Source organism: Eleutherodactylus coqui, chromosome 10 (assembly GCF_035609145.1).
Source record: "Eleutherodactylus coqui strain aEleCoq1 chromosome 10, aEleCoq1.hap1, whole genome shotgun sequence".
NCBI classification, from domain to species: domain Eukaryota; kingdom Metazoa; phylum Chordata; class Amphibia; order Anura; family Eleutherodactylidae; genus Eleutherodactylus; species Eleutherodactylus coqui.
The window spans coordinates 19,610,743-19,635,254 of record NC_089846.1 but is presented as its reverse complement, the minus strand read 5'-3'; the positions used below and the strand labels follow the sequence as shown (position 1 = coordinate 19,635,254).

General features: G+C 43.9%; 1 protein-coding gene across 2 annotated transcripts; it reads left to right on the top strand.

Annotated features, from left to right (window-relative positions):
• The first annotated feature begins 8,992 nt into the window (after positions 1-8,992).
• On the top strand, positions 8,993-15,622 carry LOC136579697 (ficolin-1-B-like). Of its 2 annotated transcripts, none has more exons than XM_066579754.1 (10): positions 8,993-9,123; positions 9,255-9,374; positions 9,778-9,822; positions 10,612-10,665; positions 11,157-11,192; positions 11,349-11,372; positions 12,463-12,587; positions 13,569-13,698; positions 14,741-14,875; positions 15,017-15,622. In XM_066579754.1, the coding sequence occupies exons 1-10, from the start codon at positions 9,042-9,044 to the stop codon at positions 15,274-15,276; spliced, it is 1,011 nt and encodes a 336-aa protein (XP_066435851.1). In that variant the 5' UTR covers positions 8,993-9,041; the 3' UTR covers positions 15,277-15,622. The 2 variants fall into 2 exon arrangements, with proteins under 2 accessions (XP_066435851.1, XP_066435850.1); XM_066579753.1 differs by having other exon boundaries at positions 11,349-11,378.
• The last annotated feature ends 8,890 nt before the right edge of the window (positions 15,623-24,512 follow it).

Below are 24,512 nucleotides of genomic sequence, written 5' to 3'. Positions count from 1 at the left end.
CGTCCATATCATATCTTGTATCCAAGCTTGAGGTGGCCCAACAGGGTAGTAGAACATTCATGCCCACCTATATCACATCTTGTATCCAAGCTAAAGGCGGTACAACAGGGTACTAGAGCCACCATGCCTGCCCGTATCACATCTTGTATCCAAGCTAAAGGCGGTACAACAGGGTACTAGAGCCTCCATACCCGTCCGTATTACATCTTGTATCTAAGCTAAAGGCGGTACAACAGGGTACTAGAGCCTCCATGCCTGCCCTATCACATCTTTTATCCAAGCTAGAGGCAGTACAACAGGGTACTAGAGCCTCCATGCCCACTGTATCACATCTTGTATCTAAGCTAGACGTGGTACAACAGGGTACTAGAGCCTCCATGCCTCCCATATCACATCTTGTATCCAAGCTAGAGGTGGTACAACAGGGTACTAGAGCCTCCATGCCCCCTGTATCACATCTTGTATCCAGGCTAGACGCGGTAGAACAGGGTACCAGAGCCTTCCTACTAGGGGTAGGTTCTCCATAATAAATGATCCTTTTGCTCTGATATTGTAATTACTTATATCATTATTATATTGTAGCGTCAACTAATTTGATGTGTCTGGACAATACTGACCTCTGGTGGAAGAATGCTAGAAATACAGACATCAACCATAATCTTCTGTGTTTTTATAATGCAACAATTTTCTATTCATTGGTTCAGAGGAGTCGTGATTTGAGCGTGGGAACGCAGGTTGTGTTACACTGTATACAGAAAGGTTATGCTAGGTGCATCAGATGGAGACTTATTAATGCAGAAAGGTTTCGGATGTACATTTCACCAGCACCACAGTATTCGGTCCCCGGATTTGGATATACAAAGGTAAAGAGTACCTGCACTTTTATCTTGGGCCATTTTCAGTTCCATCCATCAGCTGATGACTAGTCCATATAACTTCTCCATATAGCACTATATGGGGCCGTTGTCAGCTGCCATAAGGAGCCAAAAACAGCCGGTATTCTTTAAATTTCAATGAAGGAATGCTGGACTGTTGGACCAAGATCAGAGATGAGAGATGAAATTTACGACAGTCACTTTGTGGCCTCCGTTCCTGGTGGTTCCGCCTTGTCATGTGGTTCCACAACCTCACTGAACTCTGTGCAACATCATCCAGTGTTCAGTTTCTATCCCGAACTTGTTTTTCCAGCCCATTGATGACTGCCGGCCGTTCATTAAGGCTTACCAGCCCAATGGCTGAGTTCCTGTCTTTTGCTGAAAACTTGGGCTGCAGTCCTTCAGTTGTGTGATCATGCCGATGATCTCTGGTATGAACAAGAGGTTCCTGCTCAAACAGTAGCCCTTCAGACGACCGCTTAGATAGAAAGTGGTCCTGCATCATCGCTGAAGCCGCCCCCCCTGCTGAGCAAGACTTACCCAAGGCAAGCCGTAGGTCAGAACCTGATCATAGCCCTGATGAAACCCAGGGGCTGCCTTCATCACCATCCTTTGCCTTCAAAACAACGTCAATTCTTTTAGGTACTCTTGTACAAAATCGGGTATTTTGCAGGATTATAGTCAGCTGTATGATTAACCAATTATACTAAGCAGGAAAGAATAAAGAACATTTTTTTCATATATAGGTTGAAACACAGTCATTAACTGAAACAGAAACAGCTGTGTAAGAGATTGAAAACTGCTTGAGGAACAGCCAAACTCTGCTACAAGGGTGAGGTTGTGGAAGACAGTTTTATTTCACAGTCATACAACATGGCAAGATTGAAAACAGCAGCAAGGTTACTGCATCATCACGGTTTCTCCTGGGCAAATATTTCAGAGCTCACTAGGGTTTTAGAATGTGCTGCTTAAGCTCCTTTTGAAGAAGCACAAAGAAACCAGCAACGTTGACGACTTTAGATGCAGCGGTCGGCCAAGAAAACTTAGTGCAGCAGATGAAAGACACATCATGCTTACTTCCCTTTGAAATCGGAAGCTGTCCATCAAGGTTCTATGATATAAGATGTATGATGTTTACACGGTTTCTGGGTTACAATTCTCTCATTGTTCAGATGTTTATTATTGTCATCTATGCATTGACTCCTTTGTCACAATAAAGCTTTTTGAATGAAATCAAAAGATGTTCAGAAATGCCAGCAGCTTAGAACTGGCAGAAAGCAGTAGACCCAGGTACACCCATCTATTGTTCGGGTTAATCTGGTCAGACGTGGTATTCATGGAAGAATTGCGTCCAAAAATCTATACGTTCAATATAAAACAAGTGACTCAACTATGCATAAAAACATAAGGACTGGGTTACAGAAAAATGGCAGCAGGTGCTCTGGACTGATGAGTCAAAATGTAAAATACTAACTGTAACAGAAGGCAGTTTGTTTGGTGAAGGGCTGGAGAGCGGTACAATAATGAGTATCTGCGGGCAGCAGTGAAGCATGGTGGAGAGCGTTACAATAATGAGTGTCTGCAGGTAGCAGTGAAGCATGGTGGAGAGCGTTACAATAAGGAGTGTCTGCAGGCAGCAGTGAAGCATGGTGGAGAGCGTTACAATAAGGAGTGTCTGCAGGCAGCAGTGAAGCATGGTGGAGAGCGTTACAATAATGAGTGTCTGCAGGTAGCAGTGAAGCATGGTGGAGAGCCGTACAATAATGAGTGTCTGCAGGCAGCAGTGAAGCATGGTGGAGAGTGGTACAATAATGAGTGTCTGCAGGCAGCAGTGAAGCATGGTGGAGAGCAGTACAATAATGAGTGTCTGCAGGCAGCAGTGAAGCATGGGGGAGAGCTGTAGAATGGGTGTCTGCAGGCAGCAGTAAAGAATGATGGAGAATTGTACAACGAGTGTCTGCAGGCAGCAGTGAAGCATAGTGGAGAGCGCTACAATAATGAGTGTCTGCAGGCAGCAGTGAAGCATGGTGGAGAGTGGTACAATAAGGAGTGTCTGCAGGCAGCAGTGAAGCATGATGGAGAGCTGTAGAATAATGAGTGTCTGCAGGCAGCAGTGAAGCATGGTGGAGAGTGGTACAATAATGAGTGTCTGCAGGCAGCAGTGAAGCATGGTGGAGAGCAGTACAATAATGAGTGTCTGCAGGCATCAGTGAAGCATGGGGGAGAGCTGTAGAATGGGTGACTGCAGGCAGCAGTAAAGAATGATGGAGAATTGTACAATGAGTGTCTGCAGGCAGCAGTGAAGCATAGTGGAGAGCGCTACAATAATGAGTGTCTGCAGGCAGCAGTGAAGCATGGTGGAGAGTGGTACAATAAGGAGTGTCTGCAGGCAGCAGTGAAGCATGATGGAGAGCTGTAGAATAATGAGTGTCTGCAGGCAGCAGTGAAGCATGATAGAGAGTGGTAGAATAATCAGTGTCTACAGGCAGCAGTAAAGCATGGTGGAGAGCTGTAGAATGATTGTCTGCAGGCAGCAGTAAAGAATGATGGAGAATTGTACAATGAGTGTCTGCAGGCAGCAGTGAAGCATGGGGGAGAGCGGTCAATAATGAGTGTCTGCAGGCAGCAGTGAAGCATAGTGGAGAGCGCTACAATAATGAGTGTCTGCAGGCAGCAGTGAAGCATGGTGGAGAGTGGTACAATAAGGAGTGGCTGCAGGCAGCAGTGAAGCATAATGGAGAGCTGTAGAATAATGAGTGTCTGCAGGCAGCAGTAAAAATGATGGAGAATTGTACAATGAGTGTCTGCAGGCAGCAGTGAAGCATAGTGGAGAGCGGTACAATAATGAGTGTCTGCAGGCAGCAGTGAAGCTTGGGTCAGAGCTGTAGAATAATGAGTGTCTGCAGGCAGCAGTGAAGCATGGTGGAGAGCGATACAATAATGAGTGTCTGCAGGCAGCAGTGAAGCATGGTGGAGAGTGGTACAATAAGAAGTGTTTGCAGGCAGCAGTGAAGCATGATGGAGAGCTGTAGAATAATGAGTGTCTGCAGGCAGCAGTGAAGCATGGGGGAGAGCTGTAGAATAATCAGTGCAGGCAGCAGTGAAGCATGGGGGAGAGCGATACAATAATGAGTGTCTGCATGCAACAGTGAAGCATGGTGGAGAGCTTGTAGAATAATGAGCAGTGAAGCATGGTGGAGAATTGTACAATGAGTGTTTGCAGGCAGCAGTGAAGCATGGGGCAGAGCGGTACAATAATGAGTGTCTGCAGGCAGCAGTGAAGCATGGTGGAGAATTGTCCAATGAGTGTCTGCAGGCAGCAATGAAGCATGGTGGAGAGAGGTACAATAATGAGTGTCTGCAGGCAGCAGTGAAGCATGGTGGAGAGTGATATAATAATGAGTGTCTGCAGGCAGCAGTGAAGCATGGTGGAGAGCTGTAGAATAATGAATGTCTGCAGGCAGCAAGGAAGCATGGTGGAGAGCGGTACAATAATGAGTGTCTGCAGGCAGCAGTGAAGCATGGTGGAGATCAGTACAATAATGAGTGTCTGCAGGCAGCAGTGAAGCATGGGGGAGAGCTGTAGAATAATGAGTGTCTGCAGGCAGCAGTGAAGCATGGTGGAGAGCTGTAGAATAATGAGTGTCTGCAGGCAGCAGTAAAGCATGATGGAGAATTGTACAATGAGTGTCTGCAGGCAGCAGTGAAGCATGGGGGAGAGCGATACAATAATGAGTGTCTGCGGGCAGCAGTGAAGCATGGGGGAGAGCTGTAGAATAATGGTTCTGCAGCCAGCAGTGAAGCATGGGGGAGAGCAGTACAATAATGAGTGTCTGCAGGCAGCAGTGAAGCATGGTGGAGAGCTGTAGAATAATGAGTGTCTGCAGGCAGCAGTGAAGCATGATGGAGAATTGTACAATGAGTGTCTGCAGCAAGCAGTGAAGCATGGTGGAGAGCGGTACAATAATGAGTGTCTGCAGGCAGCAGTAAAGAATGGTGGAGAGCGCTACAATAATGAGTGTCTGCAGGCAGCAGTGAAGCATGGTGGAGAGTGGTACAATAAGGAGTGTCTGCAGGCAGCAGTGAAGCATGATGGAGAGCTGTAGAATAATGAGTGTCTGCAGGCAGCAGTGAAGCATGGTGGAGAGTGGTACAATAATGAGTGTCTGCAGGCAGCAGTGAAGCATGGTGGAGAGCAGTACAATAATGAGTGTCTGCAGGCATCAGTGAAGCATGGGGGAGAGCTGTAGAATGGGTGACTGCAGGCAGCAGTAAAGAATGATGGAGAATTGTACAATGAGTGTCTGCAGGCAGCAGTGAAGCATAGTGGAGAGCGCTACAATAATGAGTGTCTGCAGGCAGCAGTGAAGCATGGTGGAGAGTGGTACAATAAGGAGTGTCTGCAGGCAGCAGTGAAGCATGATGGAGAGCTGTAGAATAATGAGTGTCTGCAGGCAGCAGTGAAGCATGATAGAGAGTGGTAGAATAATCAGTGTCTACAGGCAGCAGTAAAGCATGGTGGAGAGCTGTAGAATGATTGTCTGCAGGCAGCAGTAAAGAATGATGGAGAATTGTACAATGAGTGTCTGCAGGCAGCAGTGAAGCATGGGGGAGAGCGGTCAATAATGAGTGTCTGCAGGCAGCAGTGAAGCATAGTGGAGAGCGCTACAATAATGAGTGTCTGCAGGCAGCAGTGAAGCATGGTGGAGAGTGGTACAATAAGGAGTGTCTGCAGGCAGCAGTGAAGCATAATGGAGAGCTGTAGAATAATGAGTGTCTGCAGGCAGCAGTAAAAATGATGGAGAATTGTACAATGAGTGTCTGCAGGCAGCAGTGAAGCATAGTGGAGAGCGGTACAATAATGAGTGTCTGCAGGCAGCAGTGAAGCTTGGGTCAGAGCTGTAGAATAATGAGTGTCTGCAGGCAGCAGTGAAGCATGGTGGAGAGCGATACAATAATGAGTGTCTGCAGGCAGCAGTGAAGCATGGTGGAGAGTGGTACAATAAGAAGTGTTTGCAGGCAGCAGTGAAGCATGATGGAGAGCTGTAGAATAATGAGTGTCTGCAGGCAGCAGTGAAGCATGGGGGAGAGCTGTAGAATAATCAGTGCAGGCAGCAGTGAAGCATGGGGGAGAGCGATACAATAATGAGTGTCTGCATGCAACAGTGAAGCATGGTGGAGAGCTTGTAGAATAATGAGCAGTGAAGCATGGTGGAGAATTGTACAATGAGTGTTTGCAGGCAGCAGTGAAGCATGGGGCAGAGCGGTACAATAATGAGTGTCTGCAGGCAGCAGTGAAGCATGGTGGAGAATTGTACAATGAGTGTCTGCAGGCAGCAGTGAAGCATGGTGGAGAGCGATACAATAATGAGTGTCTGCATGCAACAGTGAAGCATGGTGGAGAGCTTGTAGAATAATGAGCAGTGAAGCATGGTGGAGAATTGTACAATGAGTGTTTGCAGGCAGCAGTGAAGCATGGGGCAGAGCGGTACAATAATGAGTGTCTGCAGGCAGCAGTGAAGCATGGTGGAGAATTGTACAATGAGTGTCTGCAGGCAGCAATGAAGCATGGTGGAGAGAGGTACAATAATGAGTGTCTGCAGGCAGCAGTGAAGCATGGTGGAGAGTGATATAATAATGAGTGTCTGCAGGCAGCAGTGAAGCATGGTGGAGAGCTGTAGAATAATGAATGTCTGCAGGCAGCAAGGAAGCATGGTGGAGAGCGGTACAATAATGAGTGTCTGCAGGCAGCAGTGAAGCATGGTGGAGATCAGTACAATAATGAGTGTCTGCAGGCAGCAGTGAAGCATGGGGGAGAGCTGTAGAATAATGAGTGTCTGCAGGCAGCAGTGAAGCATGGTGGAGAGCTGTAGAATAATGAGTGTCTGCAGGCAGCAGTAAAGCATGATGGAGAATTGTACAATGAGTGTCTGCAGGCAGCAGTGAAGCATGGGGGAGAGCGATACAATAATGAGTGTCTGCGGGCAGCAGTGAAGCATGGGGAGAGCTGTAGAATAATGGTTCTGCAGCCAGCAGTGAAGCATGGGGGAGAGCAGTACAATAATGAGTGTCTGCAGGCAGCAGTGAAGCATGGTGGAGAGCTGTAGAATAATGAGTGTCTGCAGGCAGCAGTGAAGCATGATGGAGAATTGTACAATGAGTGTCTGCAGCAAGCAGTGAAGCATGGTGGAGAGCGGTACAATAATGAGTGTCTGCAGGCAGCAGTAAAGAATGGTGGAGAGCGGTACAATAATGAGTGTCTGCAGGCAGCAGTGAAGCTTGGTGGAGAGCGGTACAATAATGAGTGTCTGCAGGTAGCAGTAAAGCATGGTGGAGGCTCCTTGCAAGTTTGGGGCTGCATTTCAGTAAATGGAGGTGTGGATTTGGTCAGGATTAATTGTGTCCTCAATGCTGAGCAATACCGGCAAATACTTATCCATCATACAATACCATCTGATTGGCGACCCCAAACATCCATCCAGCCAATGTCATTAAGAGCTTTCATCAGCGGAAGGAAGAACAAGCAGTCCTGGAAGTGATGATATGGCCTTACAGAGTCCTGCTCATTAGTTCCACAGGAGAGGACTCGGGGAGGAAGTGTTCCTGGCTACACACTGATGTCAGTGTGCATCCGGGCTCAGCGTGAGCAGAGGGGGAGTGGCACTGACAGCAACGAGGAGATAAGTATATGGGTTGGGGGAGAATTATTATTACTGAGGGTGAGGGCTTATTATTATTACTATGGGGGGCTTATTATTACTGAGGGGGGCTTATTATTACTGAGGGGGAGGGCTTATCACTGAGGGGGGGTCTTATTACTGAGGGGGGCTTATTATTACTGAGAGGGGCTTATTACTGAGTCGGACTTATTACTGAGGGGAGGGCTTATTATTGAGGGGGGCTTATTACTGATGAGGGCTTATTATTACTGGAGGGGGGCTTATTACTGAGGGGGGTTAATGTTGCTTTGGGGGTATAACTACTGAGGGGGTTAATATTACTAATTGGGCCACTGTGGGAGTTGTTATTTTTACTGGGGCCACTATCAGGGTCACTATTAGGGCTCATTCACACGGGAGTAATTGTATTTCGGTCACACAAATACGCTGCGTATTTGCGCAATTGAAAATCGCTTATGCCTGTATATTTGCGTACGCAAAAAAGAACGCAGATGGGCCCATTGAAATGGGGTGCAAATATGCAGTGAATACAGAGGTCTCCTGCGCATTCACCACGTATTTGCGTGGCCCATTCACTTCAATGGCCTATTGGGGTGCGCAGTACGCAACAAATACGTCATGCAGTGTGAAAATATACATCATGTGAATGAACTCATTGAAATCAATGGCTTCTGTTCACTGCATGTTATGTACGCAAATACGCTTGTGTGATCAAGTCCTCACTATACCGTCTTAGGCCCCCTGCACACGGGCGGAAATTCGGCGGCGGGATTTCCTGCAGAATTTCCATGTGAAATCTCGCGGCATGCTCTCTTTCTGTGTGGGGCTCGCAGAGGTCCGCACAGAAATGTCACTCCCTGGCCGCTGGTTCCGCTCTGCGCATGCGCCAGCTGCCCAGGAGCCAGCACATGAAAGAGCTGGAGCCGCGGGAGCAGGTGAGTGACCCGCTGGTCCCTGCAGGGGCTCGGGTCGGGTCCCGCTGTGAAAATTCTCACAGCAGGATCCGACCCAGACGTCTGCAGGCAGCCTTACAATCGGCCCTTTGAAGGTCACCATAAGCCTGATGTGGCCCTTGGTGAAAATGAGTTTGACACCCCTGTTCTAAGGCCTTGTGTCAGTAGGAATTGCCCTATAATTTTACATATATTCTTGCTGTCAGGATTTAAAGCAACAAGTTATTCAGAGATGATATTAAACCGTCGATGATAATTATTGCATAGGAGAGGTAGTAGTAGCTGTGCGCATCTTCTGAAAGCGTAAATCTATAATGACCGCGCGGGTAAACCTGGGCTACAAGCAATGGGGAAATATTTATTTTGGAGTCTCCGGTAAATGGCCCGCTCTGCGACTTCCTGGTTCAATGGTTCATATGCTAGAGCAAAAAATTTAACTGAGACGTACGACCTCTCAATCACATCCAGCGCTGTAGAATATTGAGTAACGGGACAAAGTTTGTTGGACGGACTGTAAGAGTGCTGCAGCAGTCATGAGGACGTCTGTCCGGATCACACTTTATTCTCTTCTCTGGTCCATTGCTGCGGTGTACGCTACTGACGACTCCTGTTCAGGTCAGCTCATTTCATGCTATTCTCTATTAATGGGTGCTGTGACAACCATTCTTTCCTTTAAACATGGTGGTTGTCAGACTCGTAGAAATGTATATTTACCAGGAGCCCATTGGAGTTTTTCTTGTTTATAGGTCTAGATGTAACGGCCATTGCAGACAGATGGAAAAGTAGTCTAAACCTTCTGCAAGGATGTCCAGGCATTGATGGAGAACAGGGACCAGATGGAGAACCAGGAGAGCCCGGATTAGATGGTACCATTTATAAAGATGTGTTTCATCTTCATATCAAAAAAGTTTGGTACGGTGTTAGCCAGTAGAGCAAAGTGTGACTGTTCCCAGCAAGAGGAACCACGTAATCTTGTAGATATGATACCTTTTAGTGGCTAACAAAATACATGATGTTATAGCGAGCTTTAGAACCTCTCAAGGTTCTTCCTCAGGCATAATAAAAAAGATCTGAAGAGGTATGTATGTATGTATATATATATATATATATATATATATATATTTGGTTTTCTCAAAGAACTTTCAGACTCTTCCTCATTATTTAGAACAAGTTGAGTTAGCAAAAGTGAAATGATGGCCCAATGGTTGTCATTGTTACCCTGGGGTTTCGGGCTTTAAACAAATCATCTTCTCCATTCATTTATCATAGGGGATCATGGGAGTCCAGGAGAAAAAGGCCCCATGGGTCAAAAAGGTAAGTGAGGCTTGGGACTCAAATCATTTACGATTCACCATGGGAGTCGCGTTTTCCTACCTTTGGGTATATCTATCAAGAAAGATGACTTTAATGATTGGCTGAGAGGAGTGCGATATTTACAGCTAAAGTGAAACAATAATGAAAGACATAAAATATACATTTTTATTTGTGCGTAGAGAGATTTTCTTAAATTGTGTCAGCCACAATCAGGAAGGGGTGCCTCTTCATTAGTCTGGTCCATGAAGACGGCGCTTTGGGTACTGTTGAATGCGTCTTTCTTGTCACTGAAGAAGGTCTTTAGGTGTTGTATGTCATTGTATTGGTTCACTTAGGAGTCATTTGTTGAAAAACCGTCAGGTTTGAAATAAAATGTAAGAAATAAAGTTTTGCTAAATCCTTCAATGCTGGTGATTGATGGGTCCATATGGTATGGTCCACAAAGGCAATTATATGGGGACCAATAGAACGGAGAACCCGATGCTAAACTTGCTCATACTCAAGTACCAATATCAGTCTTTTGGATTTGTTCTTGGGGCATCTATGGCACAGAGTATGGAAATAAGGAAAGATGCGGATGATGGTGGGCAATTCAGGCTGTGAAAGGCGCAGACTAGATGGACAAGCTGGTGGCTGTGGCATTAGCAAGCTGGCAAGACTTGAAACAGCGTAGTGGCAGCTTTTGGACTTCGTTAGGGGCCCACAGAGCTTTTCCCTGCTTATTGTGTTCCCATTATGTCTAATATCCATGGATGTTGATTTTTGAGGCTCATTTTTCTTTTCTTTTAGGAGATTCTGGTGAGGTTAGAAGTCCTGGGGAACCAGGGCCACCCGGGACACAAGGTAACGTCTACTGGATGGGTAACTATCTTAGGCTGCTTTCACACCTGCGTTAGGGTCAGTTTGGGTTTCCAGCTCTCTGCTCCATTTTTAGAGGAGAGAAACTGAAATAAAACTGAAAAAACTGATCTTTTTTCACGATTTATTTCAATGGGGTTTCAAAAAAAAAAAAAAAGGCTTCCGTTTGCTTGCATTCCGTCAGATTTCCTTTTCTTAACTAAAAAATTGCGCAGTGTGCAGTGTTATTTTTCTGCCCCCAAAAATCAGAAACCTGACGGAATGGAAGCCTTTCTGTTTGCTTTCCATTTTTTGAAACCCTATTGAAATCAATGGGGAAAAAAACTGATCCGTTTTTTCCATTTTTATATCCATTGCTCTCCTCCAAAAACGGAGCAGAGAGATGAAAACCCTGACCTGACCCCAACGCAGGTGTGACAGCAGCCTTACTCTTTTATCTATTGTAGTTATCTGAAATACGGCTTGTGTCTTCATAGGAGAAATAGGAGAAAATGGGCCACTGGGGCCAAAAGGTAAGACAATGGGCCTAATCTGGTCTACCCCTAGCCTATATGTATGATATGTAATGCTCGGCTTTACTTATAGACATGTGAGGAGTGCATATATTCTTCCATCACATTTTGTTCACAACTTATTAACTGCATGTATTTTTTATCTGATCTCTATAGGAAAACGAGGTGACCCCGCAGAAGGTAAAGGTAAACAACTTAACTAAAACCCCTTGGTGGAGGGGAAGGGGGAAGTTAAGAACTCACCTGTGCCAGAAATGTGGTGTCAAAAAAATGTCACATTTGGTGCACAACTTTTTGCTGGTTTACACTTCTGTCCACCAGTTTAGAAAAATGTCGAAAAAAGGGGACGTGTTTTGAATCTCATATGTACAGAAGTGTCAGCTCACCCGGGTTTACAGGGAGTCGCCCTAATTTTAGCCTCCATCACCAAGTCACCCTGTGATATAAGGTCTTCATACTGTTGCTGGGGAGGGAAGCTCAAACTAGATCATAGGAGCAGCAAGAGAAAGACAGAAAACAAAATCGGCCATTATCTATTGGATTAGTCCAGTAGCGGCCTGTAGACTCACCCTCCTCGCTCCCAGCTCTTGTTCAGCTTATGGCACTACTGCATTGGGTCCTGACGTCAACCAGCATCCAGCATGTGGAGATGCAACAACATCTTTATGCTGGACGGTGTCAGGATCCAGTGTAGCACTGCCCAGAGAGAAGACGGTAAGTATAAGGTCTGGTCTTGGGTACTGAATAGTATTTTTTGGGCTTCTCTAGGCTCTAAATATTAAAGTTATAGGTTTGGTCTTGGGTTCTAAATTATTGTAACGGCTCTGTATATATATAATGCTAACTTTTATTATAAGCCACACTGCTTGGAAAGGCCACTTCCCTTTTAGTCGCAACATGCTGCTCAAATATCACCCCGTAAAGAGTTCTTTGTGGCTGAAATCTCTACATTTATATGCATTTTGGACCCTATTAAAAGAGTTCCCCAGTTCTAGCTGTTTCACTGCAGGAAGCATACAGCTCTGTACATTGCATGGTGGCCTGGGTTGGTACTGCAGACTGAGTCCTATTGAAGCGAATGGGACTGAGCATGCAGTACCAAACCCGGCCACTGCATGATGTATGGCGCTGTATGCTTCCTGCAGTAAAACAGCTAAAAGTGGGAAAACCTCTTTAAAACTTTACTGCTTAGTGACTATTACTATTGTTGCCCACTTAATCTATAACAATCTATCAAGGTTAAAGATGATGGATTTCTGTTTGGTCATAGCTGCCAGGAACTGTAGAGACCTACAAGATCTAGGACTGACCCTTACTGGATGGTATTACATATATCCAGATGGAAATCCTATGAGAGTCATGTGTGACATGGAAACTGACGGCGGCGGATGGATCGTAAGTCTCAGGCTATGAACTGTGAACTGGGACTGGGTGGGAGCACAATATGCAACCGCACCAGGGGCGTTACTATAGAGGGGGCAGGGGATGCGGTTGCACCCGGGCCCAGGGGGCCCATAAGGCCTCTCTTCTCCATTAAGAGAGCCCAGTACTATGAATAAAGCATTATAGTTGGGGGCCCTGTTACAGGTTTTGCATTGGGGCCCAGAAGCTTCAAGTTATGTCTCTGTGCAGCATGGTTTAGGTATGGGTACGGGTACAGAAACAGATAGAGGGGGGGCCCCAGCTCACATTTTGCATCAGGGCCCCTGAGCCTTTAGTTACGCCCCTGAACCGCACTGCAAATGCAATGCACCCCATGTTGTTACTGATGTTGCCAAATGCATTACAATGTAATGTAGAGTAAGTCATTCAGCGTGTTAGCACACTGATGGGATGTCAGCGCCCATCTAAACCCCTGTTTACCTGTGCCCATAAGTGCCATGAATACAACCATTATTCTTTTGCTGGCTGGGAGTTGGCCACAGCATTCATTAACTTTTATACCCGAGCATGAACACAACTTACGTACAATTGTGTAAACTTCCATTTTCTCGGAAGCAAAATACCAACCAGAATCTAAAGCCTGGGCAAGTCCACCTTCCAATCTCAGCCCAGCTTCTTCCTAAACCACACGAGGTGGTTCTGGGAGAGGAGTAAAGCTCCTAGACCCCTGAAGGGGGCCACCACCAAATTATTGAGGCCCCACCCCTGGGGGAAAAAAAAGGAGTGGAGGTCACCATCTGAATCCCTCCAAAGGGAAGTGCCAAAGGATTAAAGCAAGAGAGTAGGACTACTACTAGGACGCCCGTCAGTCCGGGGCACTCAGTCGCATGCCCTTTCTAATGCTGGTCACTTTTCTACGTAACCCAGTAGAGTCCGTGTTCTTAGTATTGATGGCTGTTATAAGCTCATCACATCTAAGTCATGTCTTTGCAGGTCTTCCAGAGACGCTCGGACGGTTCTGTAGACTTTAATCAAAACTGGGACTCCTTCAAGAGAGGATTTGGGAATCAGTGGAGTGAATTTTGGCTGGGAAATGAAAATATCCATTTATTGACGTCTACAGGTACGGCTCCCCACCCTATTCCATGTATAGGTCATCGGAACCCCAGTGCATCAGCTCATCGTCCAGCCAACTACACTCTGCAGTAAGTAAGCTGGAAGTGGTCATCAATGGTCAGAGGAAGCAGGAGGAGCTCTGCCTCTACTCCCATTAAAATCATTGGGAGCGCTGTGCTGCTTCCTGCTTCACTTCCTGTCCTGAGCAGGAAGTATAAGAGAGCGCTGCACTCCTATTTATTCCAATGGGAGTGAAGCCGGTGCTCCCCCTGCTTCCTCTGACCATTGATGACCATGTCCATCCCGCTGCATCCATCAACTTCTGACTTGTCCAGGGGATAGGTCATCAGTTAAAGAAAGACTATTATGCTCTTTTAATGTCCCTAAACACACAACCATGCAAAGACAGTAATCAATAGGGTTAACCTCTTACAATCATATGACCATACAGTGAACACCTAGCAATCCCATGCTTTGCTGGTGTCAGAATCAGCAAACTTAGATCTACTATGCCACATACTGGTTGGGTTTAGGGACAATTCTAGAGGTGACATCTGAAGTACCATGTGACACAACCGCCATAGGTGGTAAGTAGGCGGCTGCAAACTTTAGCAGCTGGAATAATGTTGCTATGTAGTGCTCAAATAATAATGCTATCGAGTACCTAATAAAACACCAGAGTCATCACCATGATGCAAATTTACGAGGAAGCAGGTTGGTGGAGGCTTCCAAGCAACAGCGGTCGGAGTGCACTGGCCATTCCATAATACTGATCTCCATACTGGTAAGCCCCCACCCAGACCCCCACAATCCAGACATCTATTATAAGGGGTTTTCCAGGAAAGTAAAGGTATTTACTCTTCCACCCCTGCCGCCATTCTTCCCTGTAAACACTGTCATAATGTTTGCACATCCACTCAACTACATAGTCAACCTTGGCTCAATGCCTCTGCGTAGGCTCTGGGCCGAGGATATGACATTTTACGGACAGTCAATTTGCTATAAAGTTTTATCACTCTTTCGTAATACATATGTATGTGACCCCGCAGGTAACTTTGATCTTCGAATCGACTTGGAAGACTTTGATAACAATCGTGTCTATGCCACGTACAGCAACTTCCGACTTGGTGGAGACTCCGAGAAATATACTTTACATTTGGGGGGTTACACTGGAGGTACTGCAGGTAATGTCCTTTTACTTGTCTCTTGTAATGAAAATCCGTAAGACCAGAAGTGGAGCGAGTCAATCACAAGACGTCTCCCGACTGAATAACTCCTTTTGGGAAGTATTGATACCCACACTCAATTTTTCCATCTCTTCACAGATGATTCTCTGTCTCTTCACAAAAACCAAAAGTTTTCGACCATCGACAGTGATAATGATTCCGCTAACCAGGCGAATTGTGCCGCCATTTATTCTGCTGCCTGGTGGCACACATCTTGCTATGACTCCTCCTTAAATGGCGAATACCTACGAGGAGCGCACAATAAAAAGGGAGGTGTCGTTTGGTCAACCTTTAAGAATGTTCAATACTCCCTTAAGTTCTCAGAAATGAAGTTCCGTCAAGATATGAGTGAAGATTAGTGATGTAAAGGTTACTAGATGCCACAGTGAAAGCACACGTTGTAAGGCTGGTATCAGATGGCCGCGCTTTAGGGTCACATTTCAGGCACAGCAGCCTCCTGACTCTACTGGACTGAACTTATATCTACATAGAACCGTATGGAGATCTAAGTCAGGTTCAGTAGGAGAATTGGTTAGTATTTAGAAGAAATAGTTGATTACATCCATCTATGACCTTTACATGTCCTGAAGAGCAGAGCTTTACTTTTATATAGTTGTCCAATCTGCATAAATAACATAATACAGGTCACAAAGTAAATTTTGTAGAAAGTCACTTAAATATTACTATATATAATTCATGTGCAATATGGCCTAAAAATTGAAATAAATTCCATTTGTATGATCCAAAATGTAAAGTGTGTTTTTTAAAGAATTACAATTCTGTTACTTATCCTGTACTGATCCTGAGTTACATCCTGTATTATACTCCAGAGCTGCACTCACTATTCTGCTGGTGGAGTCACTGTGTACATACATTACTTATCCTGTACTGATCCTGAGTTACATCCAGTTTTAGACTCCAGAGCTGCACTCACTATTCTGCTGGTGGAGTCACTGTGTACATACATTACTTATCCTGTACTGATCCTGAGTCACATCCTGTATTATACTCCAGAGCTGCACTCACTATTCTGCTGGTGGAGTCACTGTGTACATACATTACTTATCTTGTACTAATCCTGAGTTACATCCTGTATTATACTCCAGAGCTGCACTCACTATTCTGCTGGTGGAGTCTCTGTGTACATACATTACTTATCCTGTACTGATCCTGAGTTACATCCTGTATTATACTCCAGAGATGCACTCACTATTCTGCTGGTGGAGTCACTGTGTACATACATTACTTATCCTGTACTGATCCTGAGTTACATCCTGTATTATACCCCAGAGCTGCACTCACTATTCTGCTGGTGGAGTCACTGTGTACATACATTACTTATCCTGTACTGATCCTGAGTTACATCCTGTATTATACTCCAGAGATGCACTCACTATTCTGCTGGTGGAGTCACTGTGTACATACATTACTTATCCTGTACTGATCCTGAGTCACATCCTGTATTATACTCCAGAGCTGCACTCACTATTCTGCTAGTGGAGTCACTGTGTACATACATTACTTATCCTGTACTGATCCTGAGTTACATCCTGTATTATACTCCAGAGATGCACTCACTATTCTGCTAGTGGAGTCACTGAGTACATACATTACTTATCCTGTACTGATCCTGAGTTACATCCTGTATTATACTCCAGAGCTGCACTCACTATTCTGCTGGTGGAGTCTCTGTGTACATACATTACTTATCCTGTACTGATCCTGAGTTACATCCTGTATTATACTCCAGAGCTGCACTCACTATTCTGCTAGTGGAGTCACTGTGTACATACATTACTTATCCTGTACTGATCCTGAGTCACATCCTGTATTATACTCCAGAGCTGCACTCACTATTCTGCTGGTGGAGTCACTGTGTACATACATTATTTATCCTGTACTGCTCCTGTGTTACATCCTATATTATACTCCAGAGCTGTACTCACGATTCTGCTGGTGGAGTCACTGTGTACATACATTACTTATCCTGTACTGACCCTGAGTTACATCCTGTATTATACTCCAGAGCTGCACTCACTATTCTGCTGGTAAAGTCACTGTGTGCATATATTACAATACTTATCCTGTACTGCTCCTGAGTTACATCTTGTATTATACTCCAGAGCTGCACTCACTATTCTGCTGGTGGAGTCACTGTGTACATACATTACTTATCCTGTACTGATCCAGAGTTACATCCTGTATTATACTCCAGAGATGCACTCACTATTCTGCTGGTGGAGTCACTGTGTACATACATTAGTTATCCTGTACTGATCCTGAGTTACATCCTGTATTATACCCCAGAGCTGCACTCACTATTCTGCTGGCGGAAACACTTTGAGACGTACAAAATCAGGACAATGTCCCCGAAAAAGAGTAAATGGAAGTGAAAAAAATGGGAACAGACTTCCCTAGGTGTGGTGGAATTACCCCCAAGAGGTATGTGTGTATGTGTGTGTGGGGGGGGGGGGGGGGGGGGGGGATGTGACTACAGAGAATGTCAGTCACATCTGTCCATCTAAACCAATGGTCTGGGGTCAGCGAAATTCTGAAAAAGAAGAAGCAATTTGCAGAGTACGCTCGGGGACAACGTCTGTGCTGTAACCGGGTGAAGAAATGAATAAAAACCAGTGAACTCATTCTACTAGGTAACGTCGGCTCCCTGATCCATGTGGGCGTTTCACAAGGCAGGAATACACGATGCAAGTGGTCTGTATAGTAGAACGGTTTATTCACAATGATGTCAACTTGTAAAACAGTATTAAAAAATACTAGTGTGAAATAAAATATAAAAGCATGAAAACAACCTAAACTGGTACAAAAACCAAATAGATATAGGGGCAGCAATGTAACACATGTCGGGAGTAAACCGATCCACCTTTATCAAGCGTTAACACAAATTATATATGTGACAAGTATATATAAAGATAGGGAGCCATCTAAATTGGCAGGAAAGTGGCGTGCCGAAGTGGCCTGAAGCAACCCACGCTCCCGAAGCCGCCCCGCATGCCCGGAGATGGTCTTTGCATCAACGGCAGAAACTCTCCAATGCATTCCAATTACCGGAAGAGCCAACAGACCTCAACAACCATCTGTGATGGTGCAATACTGGAGCTGGCAATAGAGATTTACAATAGTGATTAGTGACAAAAATCTATAAGCATATTCCACAAGCCAAAGTACATAACGAACAAATATCAATACATAGGTGAGAATAAAAATAGGAAACGGAAAATAAAACAATAGTGTTGCTCGTACCGATTATTAACCCAATATAAAACAACAATATAAGGCTAATGCCCACGGACGGATTTCTGCCGTGTTGCAAGCGGCAAAAATCCGTGGCATTGCACCGCAGCTATTAGGTTCTATAGGGACGTGTACGGAGGATCCAGAGTGGTAAGTATGGGGGTTTTGGGCTAGGGGTACGCCATGGTGGATATTCCGCTGGTTGAGTCCGTCACGGCTGTGGACATTGACTACAATTCAAGCTGGCCGTGTGTATTCCCGCGGCATTTAAAACATGCCACGGTTTATTTTACGCTGTTGAATTCCGCACTATAAACATTGAGCTATTGGGTTCAATAGAACCTAATAGCTGCGGCATAATGCCGCGGATTTCCGCTGTGTACAACGCGGCAGAAATCCGGCCGTGGGCATTAGCCCTAAGGGGAGGTTGTTTTTTGCTTTTTTTTTAAAACATTGGTAGGACGGCTTGTAAGATTACCCAATAATATTCATGAAAAAATTGTAATATAATTATACCAGGCATTAAAAAAGATAAAAATAAAGGAAATATGAAAAAATGTATACATACTAAAATTTAGGACAAAAAAACTGGCGAAAGGCGAAAAAAATTATAAAGATGATTAAAAACGCATGTTAAAATAGGAAAAAAATATTTAAAAAATTAGAAAAGACAATAAAAATATTATATATTCCTACATGGTATCTGGCATTGTGCTAAGATTAAAAACTACTGGGTGAGAACCCAAAAATTGATACAAGACATGGGAGGTCGGCACTAGAGTTGAGCGAACATACTCTGCCGAGCTTGATGCTGGTTCGAGTATTAGCGTACTCGATGGTGCTCGTTACTCAAACGAGCATCAAGCCGTGTTCGACCCCACCCCAGTTTTTGGCCCCTCCTTTCTGTGACGTGCCTGTTTTGGCCCCTCCCCGCCGCGACGCAGCGCACACTTCAATGGAAAATCTTTTGGCGGGGAGAGAGGAGAGAGAGAGAGACAGAGACCTAGGGGGAAAAAAGCTCAGCCCCCGGCATCCCACATACAAAAATGCTCGAGTCTCCTATTGTAGTCAATAGGGTTCGTTACTCGAGTAGAGCTCTCGAATTTTACGAAAGCTCGGCTCGAATAACGCGGACCTGAGCATTTGGGTGCTCGCTCATCTCTAGTCAGCACCTACAGTTAACAAATTTTTGGACTTTACCAATTGCCAGATCAGGCGAGAAAAGCCAAACGCCTCTGTAATAGAAATGTGTATTATGTGGTCATAGTTTTACGTAACAATTACTGCCTACTTCTGTATATCGTCTTTGAAACGCTAAAAAAAAAGAGTTCTAAAAAAAAATCTATATATAATTTATATTTAAAATATTTATAATGCAAAAGTATAAAATGAAAACATAATAAAAGAATAAAAATAGATATAAAACTAAAATGGAAAGTAGATAAAACAGAGAGGCGGCAGGCGTTTAACAGATATTCTCTAATGTATCATCCAGGCCATATGGGATTTATCATGGGAAGAGGTCAGTTGTTATTATGAGGAGGAGGCCGCCTTCAAGATCCAACGACATCTACATAGTGGATCAAACTATGTAATATATCTCCTGGAATCTGTGTAATATGAGGTACGTTGGCTGGACCAGAAATACTTTACGGGCGAGGGTAAACAAACATCAATCGAATATCATGAACGGCTATGACAAACAAAATAGAAATCCATCTGACATGCAGATCAGCCCTATAGAACAAATCCTGGTGGGGGAAATAAAGAAATGAGGGATAAAAGAGCATCGGATCTACCAACTAAACAACCTGACCCATATGGCCTGAATTAAACATTAGAGAATATCTATGACTTGCCTGGGGCCTCCTCCATTGTATCTGCTTTTTAATATTATGTTATTATATTATCTATTTTTTATGTCTATCTTTTTATTGTATTTTAATTATATATATATATATACACGGTATACATATTTTTATTTTATAATATGTTTAATATGTTATATATATACTTTATGTTATAATGTTATCTATATTTTAACATCTTTTTTATCATTTTGTCTTTTTTTGCAGTTTTTCTGTCCTATAGTTTAGTATGTATTTAAAAATTATATATATATATATATATAATAAATATAAAATAAAAGAAAAATATACGTATATTATTTTTTTAATTTATATTACCTTTTTTCTGTTCCTGTTGGGTTCCCTTATTCTGATATAAATATATTAATTTTATGAGTAGCATTCGGCCATCTGGCAAGCCATTTTACTAAAGTTTTTTTAATCCTAATCGGTGCCTCTATAATAATTGGACATCGAGGAAAGTAAGTGTTATTTTTAGACTATCAATTGTATTTCTCTCCGTTTTAACACACAAACTCCTCCCCTCCCACTTTTTTTTAAATTTTTGTTTTATATTGGGTTATTAATTGGGACAAGCAACACTATTGTTTTATTTTACATTTTTTTATTCTTCTTTTCACTTCTGTATTTCTTTTTGTTCTTTATGTATATTAGCTTGCTGAATATTTTTGTTAGCAGCTTTCCGGACTAATCATTATTGTTAATGCATGTGTATATATATTGACCACTCCTGTATTGTATAGCATACGCTGTTCATGCGAAGGCAAAAACGTGCTAATACACAGGGATATGCAGCATTTTACTGGACAGTCGTTTGGGTCCGGCCAAAAGGAATATTGGCTTTTCCGTTAATTAGAACGCATCAGCGGGACTTTCTCCCACTAATGAAAGGCCCACGTTCAAGTTTGCCATCGCGGCTTCGGAGCACGCATTGCTTCAGGCCACGAGTCACGTCAGATCAACACGCCATTTTCCCGCCAATTTTGGCATCAATTCAGATGGCTCCCTATCTCTATATATACTTGTCACATATATAATGCTTGATAAAGGTGGAACGGTTTACCGTGAAATCACGTTGTATTATTGTCCTTATATCTATATGGTTTATGCTTCTTTTTATTTTTTTTTATGGTTTTATATTTTCTTTTCTTTTATGCTAGTATTTTTAATACCTTTTTACAAATTGACATAATTGTGACTCTACCCTTCTACTATACAGTCCACGTGTATGATACCCCATCCAGCTTTCTGCCTTGTGAAACACTCATGTGGATCTGCGCACATCTGGACATAGAGGGCCGACGCACCTCCCTGTAAGTTTACTAGTTTTTATTCATTTCTTCACCCAGTTACAGCACAGTCGGCGCCCTCGAGCGCTCTCTGACAAATGCTTCCTCTTTTCTGAATTTTGCTAACCCCGGACCATTGGTTTGGACAGACATGACAAACGCTCTCCGCAGTGGATGTCTACATTCGATGAGGATCCTCCTTCAGCCTATTGAGGCATATACACAAGGCTACCCAGGTGTTTAGGTGATGTGATACGCCCCCACATCTTGGGAGCGATTTCACCACACCTAGGTGAGTCTGTTCCCACTTTTTTGTCTTTCCTTTACTCTTTTTCAGGGATGTTGTCCTGGTTTTGTACATCTCGCTGTGTATCTGCCAGCAGAATAGTGAGTGCAGCTCTGGAGTATAATATAGGATAAGTAATGTATGTACACAGTGACTCCACCAGCAGCAGAATAGTGAGTGCTGCTCTGGAGTATAATACAGGATGTAACTCAGGATCAGTACAGGATAAGTAATGTATGTACACAGTGACTCCACCAGCAGCAGAATAGTGAGTGCAGCTCTGGAGTATAATACAGGATGTAACTCAGGAGCAGTGCAGGAAAACTAATGCATGTACACAGTGGCTCCATGTTTCATGAATATGGTGATTATAGTTTGTTATGCCTTACCGATGCTGGATTGGAGCTGCAGATATCGTAGCCGTGCCAGTCACTGGAGAGTAGTCAAGATAGCCAGGAGTCATTATCGGGAAGTCACAGTATGCAGTACAATGGAATGAGATGGAGTATAGTCAAATGGAAGCCAGAGGTCAGCAACAGTAGGTATCAGTACAATCGCAGAGCAGCAGAAGGAAGAGGAGCTTGATCAAGGTGGTGGAGCACAATAATCACACACTGTATCTGAGGCATGGTCAGGCTTTTATAGAAAGTCTTAATTAGTAGCAGGGTGAAGCCAGAACAGGGAGACAGGAAGTGGATTTATAAGGAGCAAGGAAACGTAGAACAAGGCTGGTTTTCAGCAAGGAACTGTCCAAATCCTGGCTAGCCCAGGGAAGGGAGCTTCTGACTGGCGTGCAAGAGGTCCCGGATTCAAGTTCTGACAGCTTAATACATCCTCTGTGTATTATCTTACAAGTGGTTTCCCACTAATAACACTATATGTGGGGGGGGGGGGGGGAGGAAAAATGTCCACTCATTGGGAGTCCCACCACTGGGACTGCTGATGCTCAGCTGTTTTCTATAGGAGAACTTCATAGAATGGTAGAGTTGGAAGAGACTATCTGGTCAAACCCCCTGCTCAATGCAGGATTCACTAAATCATCCCAGCCTCTGTTTGAAGACTTCCATTGAAGGAGAACTCGCCACCTCCTGTGACAACCTGTTCCACACATTCATCACCCTCACTGTCAGAAAAATGTAATCTGTGTCTCCTCCCTTTCAGTTTCATCCCATGCTTCTAGTCTTTCCTTGTGCAGATGAGAATAGGACTGATCCCTCTGCACTGTGACAGCCCTTCAGATATTTGTAGACAGCTATTAGGTCTTTTCTCAGCCTTCCTTTTTGCAAGCTAAATATTCCCAGATCCTTTAACCGTTCTTCATAGGACATGATTTGCAGACCGCTCACCATCTTGGTAACTTTACTCTGAACTTGCTCCAGTTTGTCTGTCTTTTTTTAAAGTGGGATGCTAAGAACTGGACACAGTATTCCAGATGAGGTCTGACTAAGGAAGAGTAGAGGAGGATAATGACCTCACGTGATCTAGACTCTATGCTTCTCTTAATACATCCCAGAATTGTGTTTGGCTTTTTGGCTGCTGCATCACATTGTTGACTCATGTTCAGTCTATGATCTATTAGTATACCTAAGTCTTTTTTTCTTGCCCAGATGTAGGACTTTGCATTTCTCCTTGTTAAATACCATTCTGTTAATCGCTGCCAACTGTTCAGGTTTGCCCAGATCTTTTTGAATCCTCTCTCTTCTCCAGAGTTAGCCATTGTGTCATCAACAAACTAGATCAGTTTCCCTTCAATTTCCCCCTCTAGGGCATTTATGAAGACATTGAACAACACTGGGCCTAGGACAGCGCCTTGTGGTACCACACATGATACATTCTTCCACTTGGATGTGCAGCCATTTATGACCGCTCTTTGAGTACGATCACTCAGCCAGTTGTGAATCCACCTAACAGTTTCCTTGTCAATCCCAGATTTGGTCACTTTTTTCAGTAAGGATGGTATGAGATAGTTTGTCAAATGCTTTACTAAAGTCAAGATATACTATTTGGTAACAAGTGTTTAATTCCTTTACAGCACCACCACAGGGGAAATAAAGCATTACATCAGGCAATAGCAGAGATAGGTGAGAACACCAATAATTGCTCTTAACTCCTTACCTGCCACAATCAATGTTGATTGTGTAGTGTAAAGGCGCTTCCTATGTGATGTAATCGCGGAGGGCTGATGCATTCTAATGGCTTCCGGGTCTGCCATAGCCTATAACTGCAAATAATACTGATAATACATTGCAGTACATAAGTACTGCAATGTATTATCATAGTGATCATAACTTCACAGGTTCAAGTTCCTTACAGGGACATTAAAAAACCCATAAATATAGTAATAAAAAAACTTTTTTGTGCACTTCCCTCTCTTTGCTTATAAAAAATAAAAAAAACACGTTTGGTGTCGTCACATCTCCAATGACCTGTGCAATCCTCCAAACAATGAAGAGTCCGCTTTCCATAGAGTTATGGAGGGCAGGGCTCACTTCTTCTAGCCCTCTGGGCTTATGGGTTGGTTTGTGGGCGCATCTCAGCTAGTAGTTCAGGACTGATATTGAATTGTGGACAAGGCCCGGGGACATCTCCTCTTTAAATTCTGTATAGTGCTGTTGAGAAGTACATAAAAGGTTACTTATTAATATTACGTCGTCTTCTATGGAAATTCTCACTAAAAACTCCCCAAATCCAAAACATTGATATTGTGTAAAACAAATATACAGCAAAAAGTGAAAGAACCGACCTTCACCTGGTTGGGTAAATACACAATGATCACCCGTCGGTGGCATCCTAGATTAGCATTTCCCTTTGATTGTGAAATGGTCATTGGGGGAGGTTGGAGGGGTCACTTGGGCATTACGGGAAGTGCGGTCAATATTAGGATACTCTCTCTGTTTGCA